The sequence below is a fragment of the Giraffa tippelskirchi genome, chromosome 8 (assembly GCF_054371585.1).
Source record: "Giraffa tippelskirchi isolate mGirTip1 chromosome 8, T2T-mGirTip1v1.2.pri, whole genome shotgun sequence".
Classification (NCBI taxonomy): domain Eukaryota; kingdom Metazoa; phylum Chordata; class Mammalia; order Artiodactyla; family Giraffidae; genus Giraffa; species Giraffa tippelskirchi.
In genome coordinates this window covers 104,556,006-104,576,153 of record NC_137282.1, presented here as the reverse complement: position 1 = coordinate 104,576,153, position 20,148 = coordinate 104,556,006, and the positions used below count along the sequence as shown (strand labels likewise).

The 20,148-nt window shown below is 40.0% G+C and overlaps 1 protein-coding gene across 3 annotated transcripts in view; it reads right to left on the bottom strand.

The window, feature by feature from the left end:
• Positions 1-962: 962 nt before the first annotated feature.
• NLN (neurolysin) overlaps positions 963-20,148 on the bottom strand; it is a 95,185-nt gene continuing 75,999 nt past the window's right edge. For all 3 annotated transcript variants that reach the window (XM_081518237.1, XM_081518238.1, XM_081518239.1), the window contains 4 exons: positions 16,867-17,053; positions 16,219-16,347; positions 14,873-15,009; positions 963-2,893 (listed from right to left, as the gene is read on the bottom strand). In XM_081518237.1, coding sequence (XP_081374363.1) covers positions 2,759-2,893; positions 14,873-15,009; positions 16,219-16,347; positions 16,867-17,053 — 588 coding nt within the window. In that variant the 3' untranslated portion in view covers positions 963-2,758. The remainder of the gene's footprint in view (positions 2,894-14,872; positions 15,010-16,218; positions 16,348-16,866; positions 17,054-20,148) is intronic.

The window sequence follows — 20,148 nt, the reverse complement described above, 5'->3', positions numbered from 1 at the left end:
GTGTTAATTTCTGCTGTACAATAAAATGATTCACTTATACATAATTCTTTTTTATATTCTTTCCAATGTGTTTATCATAGGATGTTGAATATAGTTCTCTGTGCTGTATAGCAGGACCTTGTTGTTTATCCATTCTATATGAGTTGACATCTGCTAACCCCCTTCTCCCACTCTGTCCCCCCACCAATCTCTATCCTCCCACCCCCTTGGCAGCCACCAGTCTGTTTTCTATATCCATGCTTCTGTTTCATAGATAGATTCATTTACATAATACTTTAGATTTCACAACCTAAAAGTGATTAAGTGATATTATTCCCTTGGACTGCAAGGAGATCCAACCAGTCCATCCTAAAGGAGATCAGTCCCGAGTGTTCACTGGAAGGACTGATGTTGAAGTGGAAGCTCCAATACTTTGGCCACCTGATGCGAAGAGCTGACTCATTTGAAAAGACCCTGATGCTGGGAAAGATTGAGGGCAGGAGAAGGGGACGACAGAGGATGAGATGGTTGGATGGCATCATTGACTCAATGGACATGAGTTTGAGTAGACTCTGGGAGTTGGTGATGGATAGGGAGGCCTGGCTTGCTGTGGTCCATGGGGTTGCGAAGAGTCGGACATGACTGAGCGACTGAACTGAACTGATATTATTCGGTATTTGTCTTTCTCTTCCTGACTTACTTTGCTTAGTAAGATAATCTCTAGCTGCGTTCATGCTCATGCAAATGGCATTATTTTTTCTTGTTTATGGCTGAATAGTATTCCATTGTGTGTGTGTGTATGTGTGTGTGTGTGTGTGTATCACATCTTCTTTACCCATTCATCTGTTGGTAGACATTATGTTCTTTGATAGATTTTAAATCTTGGATATGAATCCTAAATAAAAAGAATACCACAGTACTTCCATTTTCTTATGCATTTCAGTTTTAACATTAAAGTATAAAAGAAATGTGAATTCATTCTCTTGGATAATAATGTAATTTTATTGCGTGTAGATTTTTCAATACCAAATATTAGTTTTTCCACATGAAATAAGTTAAGATTTAAAATGATAAAAGTTATTGTTGTTAAGGAGACATACTGGGCAATAGAAAAAGCTGAAGAGAGTTTTTGCTTGAAACTGGAGAACAGAACAGTCTGGGAAAAAAAAGATATGAGAAAAGTACCATACGTTGCTAAGACCAAAAAAAAAGAACAAAAACAAAACAAAAACACCAGCTTTAAGGACCGGAGATGATGAGACGGGATGAATATGGGGGCGAGAGGGCCAGGCCATTGTCTCAGAAGGGAGGGTGGGACTTCCTGTGATGTTTAGGGTATTTTGCTCAACAATAATAATCTGAATTTTCTTCTGGGTCACTACAGCTCTTGATTTTTCCTGCTGTCTATAATTTGACTATGCAACATAATATCTTTTTATTTAGCACAAAGTCCATTTGGATTAGAGAATGGAAAGGTTCTAATTTTGTCCCTGGCCAGCAAAGTCATACCTCAGTACACACTGGGAAACAATTAGAAGTCCTATGCAGAATGCATATATTCCGAGTTAGTTTTTAATTAAAAAATTTTTTTTATTATCCTGTTTTGGCTTCCTCATTGAGTAGACTCCTAGAGGAAAAGTAAGTATGTAAGTTTCCTGGTTTGCAAATTGGAATTTAGGCCCACAGTAAAGAGAGCTAAAGAGCTCCAAAGGCTCACTTTAAATCACCAGATGAAACGAGCAGAGGAGGAGCCTCCTCCCCGTGGCTGAGTTGAAGTGCACGTACCGCTGAGAGCGGCCGTCCTCAGACTCCTGTGCAGTATCCACTCATTTCCTGGGGTTTCTGGACTTTTTACGCTTCAGTTCAGCTCTCTTCCTGCAGCACTTGAGATAGGCCTTTGTGAAAATCTACCTGCCACTTCCGGTGAGGAGCACAGTAAAGGAGGCAAAGACCTTGCTGTTTATTAGAAACCAGAGAAGAGAAAAATAATCTTAGATTTGCTTTAGTGTTCTAATTGGTGAATATCACAATCTTATATGCTGAAGTGGAAATGAACCTCTAAGCCAAGATCTCAAATTCTCTAACATGAAATATTAAAACTCGTAATATACATTAAGCCATTTCAGCTAAAACTCATTTTTTGGTACTCTCTGGACATCAGACAGCAAAGACTAAACCAATTGGAGGAACTATAATCAAGTGTGGCGGAAAGTTGGAAATCATGAGGCCTGAAATACAAAGATACATGCATTACTGAGGCATAGTCCCCTGGCCCGGAGGCATGCAGGCAAAGAGGTTACATTTTACTGGGAGACAGAGAGTTAAAGTGGGTGCGAGGCTCTGAGAAAATATTTATCAGAGGAATGTGATGATTCATTTATCAGCCGAGAAATCCCAAGTACAAAACTTCGAGATATAAGAAGGATCAAAGTAGATAATGTATATGATTCAATTAAAAAATTCTTAGCCCTCTTACATTATATTATCTAGGTTATAATCGTAAAAAAATCAAATTGCATTCATATGAAACTTTTATAAAAAGAAATCACATTCATTTTTATGAAAGTTTATAGTACAATTATTTTCTAATGCATCTTTTCTTCGGTCACAGTATTTAGAATTCCATTTACATCTGTATAATTTTTCAAATTAAAAAACAAAAGGAAGTTAATAGAAATCTACATTTTCATTTGCAAAACTCCCTTCAGTTTCCAGGCCAGTAACATATGGTGATGTCGGCTTGTCCTCCAGACATGGACAGCTCCCAAAGAGCCCCAGTTCATGGAGCAGGCAGGCCTCGGCTCATTAGAAACGCTTTTTGGTTTGGCTCACGTGTCAAGAAATTTTGGAGCATGTCCATGCCGTCCAGAGATCCCCCAGGTTTCAGGATCAGGTTTCTGTATTTCATTCCAACCTAATAAAATAAAGCATGCCTAATAATTCATGGTTATAGCAATTTTCCAAATCTCTAGATGCAAAAGAGAGGAAAAAAAGGGACTTTAGCTTTACTCTGGATGTTCTCCTTCCCCTAGACTACAGCTTTGTAGTATTTATTTACTTCGGTAGCTAAGAGATCTGGAGCTTAGACCTCCGGTCTTCCACACTTCCCTTTATTACTGTCTTGTCTCCTTAGATCCTCAGCAGCATGCTGACAATATGAGCAAACAAACAAACAAAAAATAGCCAAATGGAAGCTCGAGCAGTCTTCTATTTGCTACCCCATCTAAAATGCGATTTTGAAAGGGTTAGCAAAACAGGAGTTCAAATAGGCTACAAACAGGGATTCTGTGTACCTGGAAACAGTAGCCCAGCTACTACTGTCAAAACAGTTTCTGCCATATCTTTATGAAGGGCTCATAAAAAAAACTCTTCTTCCTTATGGGTGGGGGTAAGGCTACAACCCATGTCCCATGGGGGAGGGTATTTAGTTTTGTGGGCTCTACACGAGGAAGGAGGACCTTTGTAAATTTGCTGGGGACAAGGTCTAGAAGTTTAAAGCATACAACAGTTCCTCTGGCTTTATTTACACAAATACATAAGCAGATAAAGTGAAAGAAAACAACTGAAATTCAGTATCAGCATTATTCAATAATTTCACTTCCTTTTCATTGTCCTTTTGAAAGGCAAGACAATTCAATGAAGCTTGATTCTAAATCTACGTATAAAATAGTTCAGGGTTAAGACTCAAATTTATATCCATTATATCATTTGAACAGCTACTAATAGCCTCCCTGAGTATATAAATAGCTTGAGAATTTCCAGAAACAAAAGTAACCTCATTTTTGACTTAAGATAATGATTCTGCTTATTACAACCATTAGAGATGTCTAGTCAAACTGTTAAAGAAAATAAAATGTTGATGAAGGAAATCTACCAAGTTAGATACAAAATTACTTAAAGTCCTACAAGGGTCACACACACACACAAACTTTTCAGGTTTTGATTATAAATAGAAATCATCTGAAACTTATTAATGATCTATAAACACACAACTAACCTCACAGATGAGTCTTAATCAGGAGTAAACAATTAGTGAAATGAAGTTACTTTCCATAAACTCTAGAGAGCACTATCCAGTAGAAATACAACGTGAGCCACATATATAACTTAAAATTTTCTAGTAATCATATTTAAAAAGAAGAAAATAGGTAAAACTAATTTTAATATTTTATTTAAACCAGGAGGTCTATAATATTATCCTTTCAGTTCAGTTCAGTTGCTCAGTTGTGTCCGACTCTTTGCGACCCCATTATCCTTTCAACGTGTATCAATTATTGGGATTTACTTTTTGTGATATGTCTTCAAAATCTAGTGTGCTTTTTACATTTACAGCACATCTCAATTCTTCCATAGCACTGGCCACATTTCAAGGGCTCAGTAGCTACCTGTGGGTACTCTACAGGTCTGAGGCCTAGAACAGAAGATGACAGACCCATAGAGGGGCTTGTTAAACAATGTTCTAGTATGACACTGAAGAAATGGTAGCAACCTTGTTGCCTTATTTACAGGTTTTGAGTAAATTTTCTTAAAAATGAGGGACCTGTAATCACTGATAATGGACTTCCTGAAAACCCTGGTAGTGACAGTTTAGAGCTAGGTTTAATTTTCCTTAGAAAGAAAAAAAAAAAGATGTATCATTTCTTGTTTGTTCTGGATCAATTAATTACTGTTTTAATAGTGATCTAGGACCTAAAACATGAGTGTAACTAACTAAATCTTACCTAATCCAGTGATTTAACAGTGGTGAAATTTAGACACGTTGGGCAATGAAAGAAAGGGAAGGGGTAAACTGTTTTGGGCTCAAGATGTCTGATCTGCTACTTTTTAGAGTAATAAAGTCTGTAATAAGAATAGCCATCATTTGTGTTTTAGGTTCTAGACCATTGTTAAAACAGTAATTAATTGCTGCAGACCAAGCAAGAAATGACATATCTTTGAAACTGTCATTACCAGGGTTTTCAGGAAGTCCATTATCAATGATTACAGGCCGCTCCTTTTTAAGATTTATTCAATACTTGTAAATAAGGCTAGAAGGTTGCTACCACTTCTTCAGTGTCATACTAGAACATTGTCTCACAAGCTCCTCTACGAGTCATCTTATGTTCTAGGCCCCAGACCTATAGAGTAGCCAACAACACAAGAGACAACTCTGCACACGGACATCACCAGATGGTCGACACCGAAATCAGACTGGTTATGTTCTTTGTAGCCAAAAATGGAGAAGCTCTATACAGTCAGCTAAAACAAGACCAGGAGCTGACTGTGGCTCAGATCATGAACTCCTTATTGCCAAATTCAGATGTAAATTGAAGAACGTAGGGAAAACCACTAGGCCATTCAGGTATGACCTAAACCAAATCCCTTACGATTATACAGTGGAACTGACAAATAGATTCATGGGATTAGATCCGATCAACAGAGTGCCTGAAGAACTACAGATGGAGGTTCATAACATTGTATAAGAGGCAGTGATCAAAACCATCTCCAAGAAAAAGAAATGCAAAAAGGCAAAATGGTTGCCTGAGGAGGACTTCCAAATAGCTGAGGAAAGAAGAGAAGCAAAAGGCAAAGGAGAAAAGGAAAGATATACCCATTTGAATGCAGAGCTCCAGAGAATAGCAAGGAGAGATAAGAGAGCCTTTTAAAGTGAACAAAGCAAAGAAATAGAGGAAAACAATAGAATGGGAAAGACTAGAGATCTCTTCAAGAAAATGAAAGATACCAAGGGAACATTTCATGCAAATAAAGGACAGAAATGGTATGGACCTAACAGAAAGAGAAGATATTAAGAAAATGTGGGAAAAATACACAGAAGAACTATACAAAAAAGATCTTAATGAGCTGGATAACCATGATGGTGTGATCACTCACCTAGAGCCAGATCTCCTGGTGTGAAGTCAAGTGGGCCTTGAAAGCATCAGTACAAACAAATCTAGTGGAGGTGATGGAATTCCAGCTGACCTATTTCAAATCCTAAAAGATGATGCTGTGAAAGTGCTGCACTCAATATGTCAGCAAATTTGGAAAACTCAGCAGCAGCCACAAGACTGGAAAAGGTCAGTTTTCATTCCAACCCCAAACAAGGGCAATGCCAAAGAATCTTTAAACTATCACACAATTGCATTCATTTCACATGCTAGAAAAGTAATGTTCAAAATACTTCAAGCTAGGCATCAAAAGTATGTGAACCAATAACTTTCAGATGTACAAGTTGGATTTAGAAAAGGCAGAGGAACCAGAGATCAAATTGCCAACATCCGTTGGATAAAGAAAAAGCTAGTGAATTCCAGAAAAACATCTACTTCTTCTTCATCGACTATGATAAAGCCTTTGACTGTGTAGATCACAACAAACTGTGGAAAATTCTTAAAGAGATAGGAATACCAGACCACCTTACCTGCCTCCTGTGAAACCTGTATGCAGGTCAAGAAGTAACAGTTAGAACTGGACATGGAACAACAGACTGGTTCCAAATTGGAAATGAGTACGTCAAGCCTGTATATTGTCACCCTGCTTATTTAACTTATATGCAGAGTACACCATGAGAAATGCTGGGCTGGATGAAGCGCAAGCTGGAATCAAGATTGCTGGGAGAAATATTAATAACCTCAGAAATGCAGATGACACCACCCTTATGGAAGAAAGCAAAGAGGAATTAAAGAGCTTCTTGATGAATGTGAAATAGGAGAGTGAAAAAAACTCAACATTCAAAAAACGAGAATCATGGCATCCGATCCCATCACTTCATGGCAAATAGATGGGGAAACAGTGCAAACGGTGACAGACTATTTTCTTGGGCTCCAAAATCACTTCAGATGGTGACTGCAATCATGAAATTAAAAGATGTTTGCTCCTTGGAAGAAAAGAAATGATAAACCTAGACAGTGTATTAAAAAGGAGAGACATTACTTTGCCTATAAAGGTCCATATGGTCAAAGCTATGGTTTCTCCAATAGTCATGTATGGATGTGAGAGCTGAAAAATAAAAAAGGCTGAGCACCAAAGAATTGATGCCTTTGAACTGTGGTACTAGAGAAGACTCCTGAGAGTCCCCTGGACAGCAAGGAGATCAAACCAATCAATCCTAAAGGAAATCAACCCTGAATACTCACTGGAAGGACTGATGATGAAGCTGAAGCTCCAAAACTTTGGCCACTTGATGTGAGGAACTGACTCACTGGAAAAGAACCAGATGCTAGGAAAGACTGAAGAAAGGAGGAGAAGGGAATGACAGAGGATGAGTTGGTTGGATGGCATCACCGACTCAAAGGACGTGAGTCTGAGCAAACTCTGGGAGATAGTGAAGGACAGGGAAGCCTGGTGTGCAGTCCATGGGGTCACAAAGCGTTAGACACAACTGAGCAACTGAAAAACAACAAATCAGTAGGTGGGGGTGGGGGCAGGGGGGGAAGGAAGTGCTGTTTTCCCTGGCGAAGCAGTATAGGAACTTAGAAAATGTGAAGTAAATTGATCTGAACATAAAAATAATTTAAGCCATTTATTATGGAAATATTTTAATACATACTAATAGTTGAGACAAGAGTATAGTCAACCCTCTTGAACCTATCATGCAGCCTCAATTATTTGTATTTACCTGCAGAAATTCTTAATGCTCAAGATCTGAGAGTCTTTTAAAAGGGCGTATTTCCTTGCACAATTATAGGAAAAATATGAAAATTTTAATGTTAAAAAAATCGCCAGAATGTGGACATCTGCTAGAATATTCTCGTTTTGCACCGAGAACTGTAACTGTGGACAGTGAAGAACAGCGAGGCTTAGAGAGGCTGCACTCTGCTGTGAAGAGCCGGTTCTCATCTCCCTTGCCGTTAAAGTCACTGTACAGCCAGGCACTGTTTAGTCTCACAGTATGTGCCTCAGAACAGCACAGGTCCTCCCCTGCTTACAGCTCCACACAACTTGATTCAATTTCCTGAATTACAGAGCAATGGTCTCTTAATAGTTTCATTTCCTTGGCAATGAAGTTTGGAGAAGAGTTTAAGAGTCATTTTTGTAATAGGATCTTGCTTTTCTTTAAAAACAAAACAAAACAAAACAAAAAACAGTTAAGTGAATTTGTGTGTTAGGAAGGTACCGGTTCCCTGGGTGAGAGAATGCTGTCTGGGAGACAAATGCTACAGATGGACAGAGTCTGTGGTGTGAGTGGTTTTCCTCTGTTTATATAATGGAGGAACCATAACTGTGAGCAAAGCAGGAAGAGAAGCTCTAAGACAACCACTAGAAGCTTCCATGCTCGAAAAACCCTGCAGGAGGGTCTGTACAGAGTAAGCGCTCCTGTTAGTCGTTCAGGGAAGGGAAAATCATCCTCCGTCACCTCTGTGGTTTTTACTCCTGGAAGGTTAACATGTATCTTTTGGCAACTGTGTAAATCCTCTCTAACACTCATGGTTGGTTTCTTTTTTTAAAAAATATGTTCAGATATCTTTATTTTTGGCTGCTCCCCATAGCATGTAGGATATTAGTTCCCCAAGCAGGGATCAAACCTGTGTCCCCTGCAGTAGAAGCACAGAGTCTTAATCACTGGTCCACCAGGCAAGTCCTCAACACTGATATTTTTTTAAAGCAAGATCAGGAGTTTTGGAGTTAGGCCCAGGTTAAAATCTTGGCTTCATCCTCAGCTATGTGGCCTTGGGCCTTAGTTCCCTTATCTGTAAGGTGGGAATATGCCTACCTCCCTCAGTATATGAGGAATCTGAGCAATGGTTTTAGTACCTTGCCGGCTCCCTAGAATCATTCCTGCTATGTGGTGGTATTCAACAAGCCTGAGTCGTCATCTATCCCTCCTTTCATTTTCTTTCTCACACTGTCCCTAAGTTCAGTTACTCATATATAGTCAGGGAAATAAATGCATTCCTGTTTCAGCATTTCCTTAAAATTAGTTCTGTCTCCTAATAAAGCTAGAAAAAAGCACAAGAGACTTCATCTCCACTATTAGTATAAAATATTATACTAAGTATACTAGTATACTACAGTGTATACTTAGTATACAATAGTACACTAAGTGGACTTCCCAGGTGATGCAGTGGTAAAGAATTCGCCTGCCAGTGCAGGAGACACAAGAGAGGGGGTTCAATTCTTGGGTCGGGAAGGCCCCCTGGAGTGGGAAATGGCAATTCATTCCAGTTCTTACTCGAAAAATTCCATGGACAGAAGAGCTTGGTGGGCTACAGTCCATGGGGTCGCAAAGAGTCAGACATGACTGAGCATGCACACACAGGAATACTAAGTAGGAGCGACAAGGCACTCACTTTATCCAACAATCTTGTGTTAGTTGCTCAGCCGTGTCTGACTCTTTGTGACCCCATGGACTGTAGCCTGCTAGGCTCCTCTGTGCACGGAATTCTCCAGGCAAGAATACTGGAGTGGGTAGCCATTCCCTTCTCCAGGGGATCTTCCTGACCCAGGGATGGAACCCGGTTCTCCTTCATTGTAGGTAGATTCTTTACCATCTGAGCCACCATGGAAGCCGTATGTGTGTGTTAGTCGCTCAGTCATGTCCGACTCTTTGTGGCCCCATGGACTGTAGCCCGCCAGGCTCCTCTGTCTGTGGGATTCTCCAGGCAAGAATACTGGAGTGGGTTGCCATGCCCTTCTCCTTTTATTAGAGCAATCATAATTATCTGAGTGAAGGACACCCATCATCTACCAGCAACGAGAACACATAAATGGGACGCAGTCTGGGTCTCGTGCCTCCTCTGGCTTCTCTGAAGGAGCACATGCAAGCTCCCCCAGCCTCCAACCCTCCCTTCCTCCTTCTTCCTGTGACTGACTCTAGGCAGTAGAGCCAGGTGCCTCCTTCCTACTCTGTGTAACAGGCATCAGGGCAGAGAGCATCCGCCCAAGGACAAGCGATGACAATCAGGCACCTAACAGGCTCACCAGCCCGCTTTTAAAGTGGATATTGAAATCTGTCCTTCCATAGCTCATCTGTAAAACTTCTTCCCAACAGCACTTACTTTGTTTTCTATGAATGAGGGTGGGGAGGTTGTGAGTGGGAAAAAGAATACCTTTGACGACAAACAAAAAGGAGGAAGAAGGTGAAAGACTGGTGTTGGTAGTCAGACAGAACAGGGTAGGAATCTCCCCTTGACTGAAAGAGGTCTTCTGGAAAACTTAAGTGAAGTTGCAATTTGTGAGGAGGGACGAGTAAATATTTATGGGGAGGGAGGAGATCTGGAGAAAAAAGGGCCGCCTGGTCAGTCCTGTGTATTAGGGGAACAGATGAGAGGAAGCAGGTTGGGGAGCTACCAACCAGTTGGGTCCAGCAATATAAGTATTTTGATGCAGAGGATGAACACCAAGATGAATAAAACAGTTCCTATTACAAGAGACTTATGATCCAGGAGGTGAGATAAAGAAATAGACAATTAGCAAGGCAGATTACTAGAGCTCTCAGAGAAACACCAAGAAGGGCTGGAGGAACACAAAAAGGAAGAAAAACTGCTTCCAGCTGGTTGGAATTCAAGGTCTGGCATTGTAAATATTCAAGAAGTAGGTTGGACATCAACCCCATTTCCTTCCTTTTTCCCTTAAATCAGGCAGAATTTAATGCTGTTAGAAAAAGCTGAAGTGTAAGAAAAATTAGCTTTGTGGTGGTAGGTCAGAGAAGCTGAAACAGAATTTAATCCATTTGTAAGGCCCATCAGGAGAGGAAATTTCATGTTCTCTCTTAGCAACACATTTAAGCAGAAATTGGGCCTAGGATTCTGTTTGAAGAGCCCTGGAATACTTAGCTTTATAATACACTTTATTAGGTAATTTTTCTCTTTAGTTTTTTAGCTGTACCACACGGCATGTGGGATCTTAGTTCCCTGACCAGGGACCAAACCTGTGCCCCCTGCAGTGGAAGCACGGAGTCTTAACCACTGGATCATCAGGAAAGTCCCTGTCACGTAATTCTTCTTCCTGTTTAGCCAAGATTCTTTATATGTTTCTCCGTCCATTATTGTATGTAAGATCTAGGTACTTCCTTATGGCATTGTGGACAGTTATACTTAACTATCTTTGACTTTCTCAGTATCTTTTTCCTTTCTGCATGTGATACTTGGCTGTAATTCTTCTTCACTAATGGAAAAAAACAAAGCTTAGCAATTACTCTAAATGCAGAAGAGGAGGAACATAATTCTAGCTTAACAATATAATTGCCTTTGAATTTACATGTCTATTACTTTTTAGGAAATTTTCCCACAATGAAGTTGCATTATAAAAAGAAATGGCCCTTGTTAAAATGCCCTCATTCTTTCAACCCTACGATTAGCTGCTGGATTTTGAAGCCGTGTTTCGGAACCTTAAAGGGATCCTGAAAGAGCTCCTGGAGTTTGCTGGGAAACTGTTACTCCCAAGTAGCTCCCTTCCATAGTTATTTAAGAGATGAGTCAAAAAAGTAAAAGCTAAAGATACTGTTATATTTAACAAACTATACAGTTAAGATGTTATACCTCGTTACTATGAAGATCATAGAAATTTAAGAGATAAAACCAGAGGTAGCAAACTTTCAGGCTATTTCAGGTAAGCAGCCAGTCCTAAACCTTTGATAGAGGCTATCAAACAACTGTACTACAAAATATTTTGTTGCTAACATGTAGGGCACAGAAGACTGCAGGCTATATTTGACCCCTCCTACTATTGTTTTCCCAGTGAGTAGCACACTTTCTATGGCTCTGCTTGTTGAGATCTAAAATGATTCTCAGACCCCATGCTTTGCAGGACGGTAAGAGGTTACAGAGGTAAGCCCTGGAGGTGTTCTTCTGTGGATACTAATGACCACGAACAATAATGTCAACAATACATGATCTTTCAGCCCCCAGCCTCTCTAGAGCTTGGGGACTAAGAAAAGCAGGTACTGACTCCTTGAAGGGCCATCCTGCTATTTTCCCAAAACGCTCCACAAATATGTACTGGGGAGGGTGAGGGGTCTTGAGACAACAAGACTGTATGATATGTTGTGTCTGCTCTGATTCCCACAGCTTCAGATCAAATTCAGTACTTCTTCATACCACAAAAATTCTTTCCCTTCATCATGACATAGTTGTAATAAGGACAGAAGTTTCTGTAGAACAGGATTGTTATTCCAAAGTGTTAGTTTTTAAATAAATGGATATTTGAACTGAAGAGTGTGGGGGTGGGTGCACTGGATTCTTCTTGGCCTCTGGAGCTGGACTCACTATTGCTATGCCAGCAGAGGAGCAGGAAATGACATGATGTTCCAGAGCATTTAACAGGAAGGAGGAAAGAAGGGATTAAAGCGAACTTCCTGGCATAAGACGAGTAATAATATATTGCACAGCTGAATCTAGAATTTCAGTCAAACTTAAAGCAGGTTTTGACACCACAAGGCAACTCCAGGTTGAACGTTGCTTCCTCCACGTTCAACCCTGCCCTTTGTCTGAATTAAGAGCAGTCTGGCTGCCTGCCAAGCAGTGAAGCCTGAGAAGAAAGGAGGCACATACAAGCATGATGGCAGGGATCCCTCCTGCCGGAACTGCAAGTTCCTTGGGATCCACTGGAATCAGTACTTTGACTGTTGCTGTGACAGCTGGAAGCAGAGAGGAGACAGCGCAGGCTCCTGAAGGTGTGGTCAAGTGAGTGCAGTAGAGGAGGTGAAAGAGGCGATGCAGTCCTTACGCCAGGAAGCCTCGCCAATGACTTAAGAGCCGGTGCAGGTCACAAGCATACTCTTACACACCTGGACCTTGTGTCTCTTTAAACACTGTTTTCTGATTTCTACAATAATCCATGCTCTACGTAAAAATAAGGAAAAGCTCTATAAAAAGTACAGGAAAATACTGAATAATCATAAACTGACCAAAGACAATAATTGACAATATTTTGATGTACTTTTTTTCTAAATGCATATTTTAAAATCAGAATTCATGTTCTACGGTATAAAATATTTTATAACCTGATTTTGTCATTCTGTAACATAATTATATTAAACATTCCAGACACAAGAAAAAGCTTATTGAAACCGTATACCCCATGCCCAAGTTCACTCTTCTGTTCAGAGGATAGAAAGATCACTTCTGGTTTCAGTGATCTGGAAGACTTCATAAATGAGTGGCTATTTGAATAGGGCCTTTATGAACGGCAGAGTTCTGGAGAGGCACAGACAAGGAAGGCATAGATTTTAGGTGGAAGCGGCAGAATGAATAAATTTGTGAAGGAGGAAAGACCCAAGGGAACACAGAAATCTGGCTGCCAGGCTGAGAGTTCTGGGAAGTACAGACGGGATCTGTTTGCTTAGCTAAGGGCTGTGACAAAGAGAGGAATACCGAGAAGCAGGAATAAAATAAGATAAAAGGTAGATGAGGGCCTTTGAGAGTTGGCGACTGGATCATCAGTGGTTACTCTGGAGGGGAGGCTAACAACTTTCCAATTCAGCTGGTGGAGGCAAAAGCCAGGAAGCAGAGGTGTGCAGAAACTGTTTCTTACACCAGGACAGTAGGTTGTGAAAGGAAGAACGACTGAGTGGTAGCACTGAGATTATCAGTCAGTGGTAAGTTTTCTTCCTGAGATGGTAAACCAGTGAGTCTTAGTATTACAAACCTGTCTTCTGAGACAGGAGGGAAGAAGTTGAATATCGAAGATGAAGGTACTCACTTCAATGCTCTTAATGTCCTTAGTAGACAGGACAGAGCATCTGCTGAGAGGGAGACTGGTGGTGGGGACCCCAATCAGGGAAGTGAGCAGGACCGTGGGGTTACACTGGGGGTCCAGACAGCCGGACTCTGCAGTGGGGCATCAAATGGAGCCTCAGGATATTCCGCAGAAGGGGAATCTGAACCCCAAGGGTACCATCTCTAAATGAGATGGTAGAGGAATCCAGGGCTGGACACTGGCTGAAGGTCATGCAGAAGTCAGGGTATTTATGAGAACAAGCCAGTGGTTGATCGTTCTTTATGTGGGGTTGCTAGGGGATGGAAGGAGACTTGCAGGGACCTAATAGCCTGGGTAGGATGGATGGAAGATGAAGGGATTGGAAAGGCTAGTGAATAGAACGTAGGTACCCTGGAGGTGGTGTTTTGGGGGCGAAAGGTGGCGAGAAGGGATGGTGGTCTGCATCACATCCGTTATCTCAGTGCTCATGTGTAAGGTAGTATGCAATCCAGAAACACAAAGTTTTGAGAATAAGTCGGTTGAAATACACACAGAGAATCTGATTTTGACACTTTGTTCTTCTAATTTCTGCATCAAACAGAATGAAAAACGCACTGGAAAATCATCAGCCCTGGAAATAATCTGACAGCTGAGTCTTCAACAAGAATGGAGACGGAAGGACTGTAACTCAGGAAGGTTTGGCTGGCAGCCACCTGGCAGTCAAGTCGCTGTACACGGAAAGGAACGGCTCAGGTTAATGAAGCAGCTTAAATTACTCAAAGGCATTTAGGTTACTAGCTCTGTGTTGTAGGTGGCGTATACCAATCACAGAAAAAAGGGTGACTTCCACAGAAAAATGTATAATGAAAGTGTGTAGAGTGTATCAAAACGTAGGCAGATCATTTATATCAGGAAGGAGTCTACCTTTCTTTCCCAACCTATAAAACGAAAACACTGTATGGCACATGTCAAAACTAGCAGCTATAAATGCACAGATGCATAAACAAAGCTTTGAATTTTAATTATGCAATATAATGGAATGCTAATAAGCAAGAAAATGCAGTAGGCTTTTTCTTCAAACTTACAGAATCAATCACCTATAAAAAGCAAATGTATGATGTATGATGATGTGAGAAGATGCCAGACTTTTAAAGTTAAAAGTTGTTACCAGATCTCTTACTCTCAAAATCTAGGTGTTAAAAATATTTTACACTAGACAGTAAGGGGGACAGGGCAAGTATAGAAGTAAAAAAAGGAGGAAAAAAAAACAATACAATACCTCAGGATTCATTATCCCTTCTTTTTTAAAACAGCTGTAAAACATGTCCATGGAAAATACTTCACTCCAAAGATATCCATAATATTGGCCATCATACCCCCCAGCCAAATGTCCAAAAGTTGCTGGCATATTTGTGCCTTTAAAAAAAGATACATTTCAAACAATGTGATGTCAGATATTAAATATCAGGTTCTCAGCTAGCTAAGGCTTCCCTATGGGGAGTCTAGCTGTGGGAGGAGACAGTGCTAGGTCCTTACATCTAGTCACCTCTAGCACTCCCAGGGTTTATGGGTGTCTTTGGCCAAGATGTTTACAAACTGCTCTCCTATGACAGCTCCACCTCAGAGCTGGTTTCGGCCCCAAGCCCTGGAATGCCTAACAATAGTTTCAGAGGCTTTGTCCACACCCAACAGACAACTCAGTCCTTTCTTGTCCCTTAGACACATATGTGTCTTATAAATATTCTAATAATATTGAGCCTTCTCTTTGTCACACCCATTTATATCTAAAATGGGTCAGAATGGTACCTACTTGAGGTTCATAATTGCTGAAAAAGAACTCTTTACTTGAAAAGCTAAAAAAAGGTCTTACCAATTCAATCTACCTCCAGGGCTACTTTATAGAAAGGATTTTGTCAAAGACGCCTGAGGCCCAAGGTTGCTGTTCAGTGTACTAGATCACAAAAGCAAGTGAGGAGCCTGGATAGACTCAACGCTGTTGTGACCTTTATTCTCACTAGAAATGTGACTGCCTCAATTAGACAACAGTTTCTTTGATCGAAAAAAGTCACCTTTCCAACTATGTTTACATGCACAGCTACATGTTTGCTTGAAATAAATAAATATAAATGTAATGCCTATGTCTGACCATCTCCCACCCACTCACATGAGTCTCATAAATCATATCAGGTTAGAAAGTTAAACTGCCTGAACTGACCTCGGAAGCAGAATCAGATACAAGGTAGAAGTTTGTGCCTTTCTCTAAAATGTCCCTTCTGCCAGTGTCTTACCGAAATCCTACAGAAGTCACAGGGCACACGGGGGAGGGCGGGGCCAGGCCATGTTGCCAAACTGAATGGCTTTCTCTGCTCTGGGTGGAGGCCAATTGCTCACGCCTGATTACACTAAAATGCTGCAGAGCTGCAGCCGCCTTCCCTTCAAGCACATTTAGACAGGATAACTCATAAGGACAAAAGTATGCTTATCTGAAAGTCATGGCCTGGTTTCAGAAATCAGAAATAAATTATATTAGGTAATCTGCCTGACACACTCTGCCTTCTCTAGCAGTGTTAAGTATACCCTGTGCTTCCCAGGAAGAAGGAATCTGCAGTGAGTATATTTACATACCTGGAGTAGCTGCAACACCTAAAATTTCTGTGCAGTATTTGGCATATTCACTGGCAGCATCCAGCGCAGTGTTGGTGTGGAGAGATTGATCAACTTTGCTCAAAACAATCTGGCGTAAGGTCAGGAGACCTAATAACACAAGAATGTTTGGGCATGTTTGGGAAGAGAGAAATACATGTTCTAATATCACAAGATCAGAGATTTCATAAATGGATTCTAACAGTATTCATTACAAGGTTGGAGCAAGATACCTCATTCTATTTAAGATTTAAAAGGAGATGCATCTTTTTTTCTTGGATATAATTCCAGTGTTCAGTATTCCAATATGCTTAGTGTCCTTCCCACCTCATGTTAACACTCTGGGGTGCTATCATTACAAAAGAGGAAATAAGTTCTATAGAAGATGCCAGCAGGCCTCTTGCCTTCTGAGATGGCCTACACTCTGTCTGTGGAGTGTGTTTTTCTCATGGCTGTTCTCACTTTCTGACATGACCCCAGGCCCCGGAGCTGCTCTTGCTTTTTGAAATGGTCCACCTTCTGTCTATGGAAACTGTACTTCTCTAAATAAATCCACTTCTTACCTAAAAAAGATGCCACCAATTCTCCATGAAGCAATTCTAATTTATTTTCTAAAATGGTAAGTCATACCTGTGTTGACCAGTCTAGAAGCAACAAGCTTTTCAAGCAGATCATCTGTAATAGGGCTTCCATGTTTATAATGCTTAGACAGTCTCCGGAGGGAATCAGCGTCCCACACCCAGTTTTCAAGCATTTGTGATGGCACCTCTACGAAGTCAGTTTCCACGTTTGTTCCACTAAATCGTGCAAAGTCGGTCTAGAAAGTAAAACATAAAAATCTTTTTTAAAAAGCAGTGAATGAAAACTACATATATGATGACTTATAATCGACTCACCAAAACTTAAGTCAGAATCAGAGTCAGCTGCCTCTTTGAATGAAGGTTAGGATAACCTCAAATTTAAATGAAAATAAAACAAGTAGCCAAGCAGCCTGAAAAACAGTCCCCAAATATCTACATTAAAGTAATATTTCATTCTTCTGAATCACAGACACACTAGAAATAATCATCAGGAAATCATAACTGAAAAAAATTAGTTTAAGTTAAAAGAAACCTTAAGCTTTGAAAGTAAAAATATTTTAAAAGAATTTCCCAGGGATTCCCTGGTGGTCCAGTGGTTTAGGACTCAGCACTTTTACTACTAAGGGTGAAGGTTTAATCTCTGGTTGGGGAAACCAAGATTATGCAAGCCGAGCAGTGTGGCCAGAAAAAAAAGAGTTTCCCATTAAAATCGAAGCGATTCATAATCTAAGACAATCTCTCCCTAGTTCTCCTTGCTATTTGCATAGTTTTGTTTACGCAGTACATGCCTTTCAGGAGTATTTTTTTTTTTTTAATAAATTTATTTATTTTAGTTGGGGGCTAATTACTTTACAATATTGTAATAGTTTTTGCCATACATTGACATGAATCAGCCATGGGTTTACATGTGTTCCCCTTCCTGGGTTTCAGGAGTGTTTATCAATCTATTACTTAACTACTCAAGTTTTCACCAAAATCAGTTAAAGAGTTAAATTACAACATTATAGACTGATATCCCTTTCAGGTGTATGATGTTTTGTGCTTTAAGCTTTAAATAAGTGTTTCTAAAACAACCATATTGTAGAAAGCCTGAGCTGTCCCTCTCAGATTGGGTAGAAGATGTTACCTTAAAACAAGAAGCCTCTACAGTAGGAGTTAGCATTGTATAATAGTTGGTAAGTGATGTGAGTTTAATGCAGCTATAAGAAAAGAGAAACAAAGGATATGCTCAGAAGTTAAAGTACCCCTTGTAAAAATAAAGGACTTATTCTGAAGGTGTGGGCTAAGCATTAAAAAAAAAGTTTTATTTAAAAAAGGAAAGTTTAGTAAATTGTTGAATCAGATGTCAGGAAAGCTCTTAACCAGAAAGATGGGAATTCACTAGACAGGCTGGTGTTTTTCAGCCTTCACATCATCCACAGAACTCACGTAAAATTGCTATTGGCAGAGGAATACTTAGCATTTACCCAACTGGGTCAGCTGCAGAATGGGGGTGATTCTATTATTTTCCCCTGAACCTCTGTCCTGCTTCCCTCTTTAGATGCTTCACATCCCAGTCTTCTCTCCCTGACTTCATCATCCCCAGGGCTCTAAATCAAAGGAAGGGAGAGGAGGGGGCGTCACCAGCGGAGGAGGCAGCAGATGGGCCATTCTGCTTTTGGCCCAGGGCAGAGGCACAGATGTCAATGCCATCTCACATTCGGCCTCCCTCTCTTTATGTAAAAAAATGTTCCTATTTGACTTCCTATTATAACTGTGCTGATTCTAGATATGAAGAGCTGCAAATACTGATGGGCCAAGGAAAACTAAATTCACTAGGCAATGGAATTGGGTAACCTCTGTTTGAGGACATTCCAATAAAAAATTCTTACAGGGAAAAAGTCAAGGGCTCCAGAAAAACTGAATATTTTTGCCTCTTTCTTGTATATAATCTTCTAAGAATAACTACAGCCTACACTACAGAGAGAATAATTGTATACAATAATTATAATAGCCAACATCTATTGAGACTTTACTATGTTAGGTGTTTTGCTAGGCTTTTTCATGGCTTATCTGATTTAAATTCCAAAACAATTGTATAATAATTACAATCTTCATTTATGAGATGAGGAAATTGAGGCATACTGAGATTAATGGTAGAACTTGGATACTAAACCAGGTGGTCTGAGTCAGAACCCCAATTTTAATCACAGATACTATAATACTTCTATCTTACAGAAAAAAATCAAAGAAAAAAAGTTAAATTATGATTTTACAAAATGGTGAAATCATTTTGGATCTAGTCTTATATCAAACTTGCCTTTATGTGAAGAGTAAAAGTGAAGTGTCAGTGTACTTGCTTAAAAACCTGATTTCCTCTAAGTACTAGAAGATTTTTCAAAGATCAAACATGACATTGAAGTGTAAAGGCCAGCCTTTGTAACCATCTAACCTGGATTTGGGATTCTGTAATACTAACTGCATAACTTTCTAAAGATGGTATCTATAACTGCAAAATAACAGAGAAAATAAGGACAAAATTACACCATCAACTATTACTATACAGTATTTTGACCAATAAATAAATGAATTTTGTACAGCCTGCATGTGTGAACATTTTTTGGTTAGCATTTGCTGGGGAGAGGGAAAATCCACCCCAAACAACAATAAAATGTATGTGTCAGTGGTGGTGCTCCAGAATGTAGAAAAACATGAGCAAATGAGTAAGTCATGAGTTAAAATTAAAGTGAAGTAACACTAGTTCCATCACGCAGAGTAGAGAAGAGAGGGCTTATTCTATCTGAAGCCATCCTGTAGTTGGAGAAAGACCACAGCACATGAATGAACAGATCAACAATGTCTTCTCAAGAACAAAAGGAAATGTTTGCTAGGAGTAAAAGCTAAAAATAACTCTACTGCTTACTAACTTCCCGAAAGTCATGCTGTTTCTCTGTGTGCCCTTTGGGCAAGATCATTTAAATATTTTTCAAATGAGGAGGACAAAGAACTTATAAAATTCAAAAGCTCAATTTCCCCGCAAATAGCTAAATTTGAAAAGGAAAGGCGTCCACAGTCAGTCACTGTGTCCATTCACAAAGAAACCATGGGTAAGTCTTAGGAACCGGCAGCCTGACGGGGGCCTGGTGAGCAAAAACAGCCTGGCTTTGAATGATATTACTCTCTGACAACCAACAAATACCACTCCCACCCCAGTTTTCAACTGCGGGTTCCAAAGAGCCCAAGAAGCGTTTTCTAGTTTTCAACATGAATAATTCAATGGTGTTGAATATAGACCTCAGGAGCGTTATTGCTACAGGAAATACTTTAACAATAAAAGCCTAGAAAACAAGGT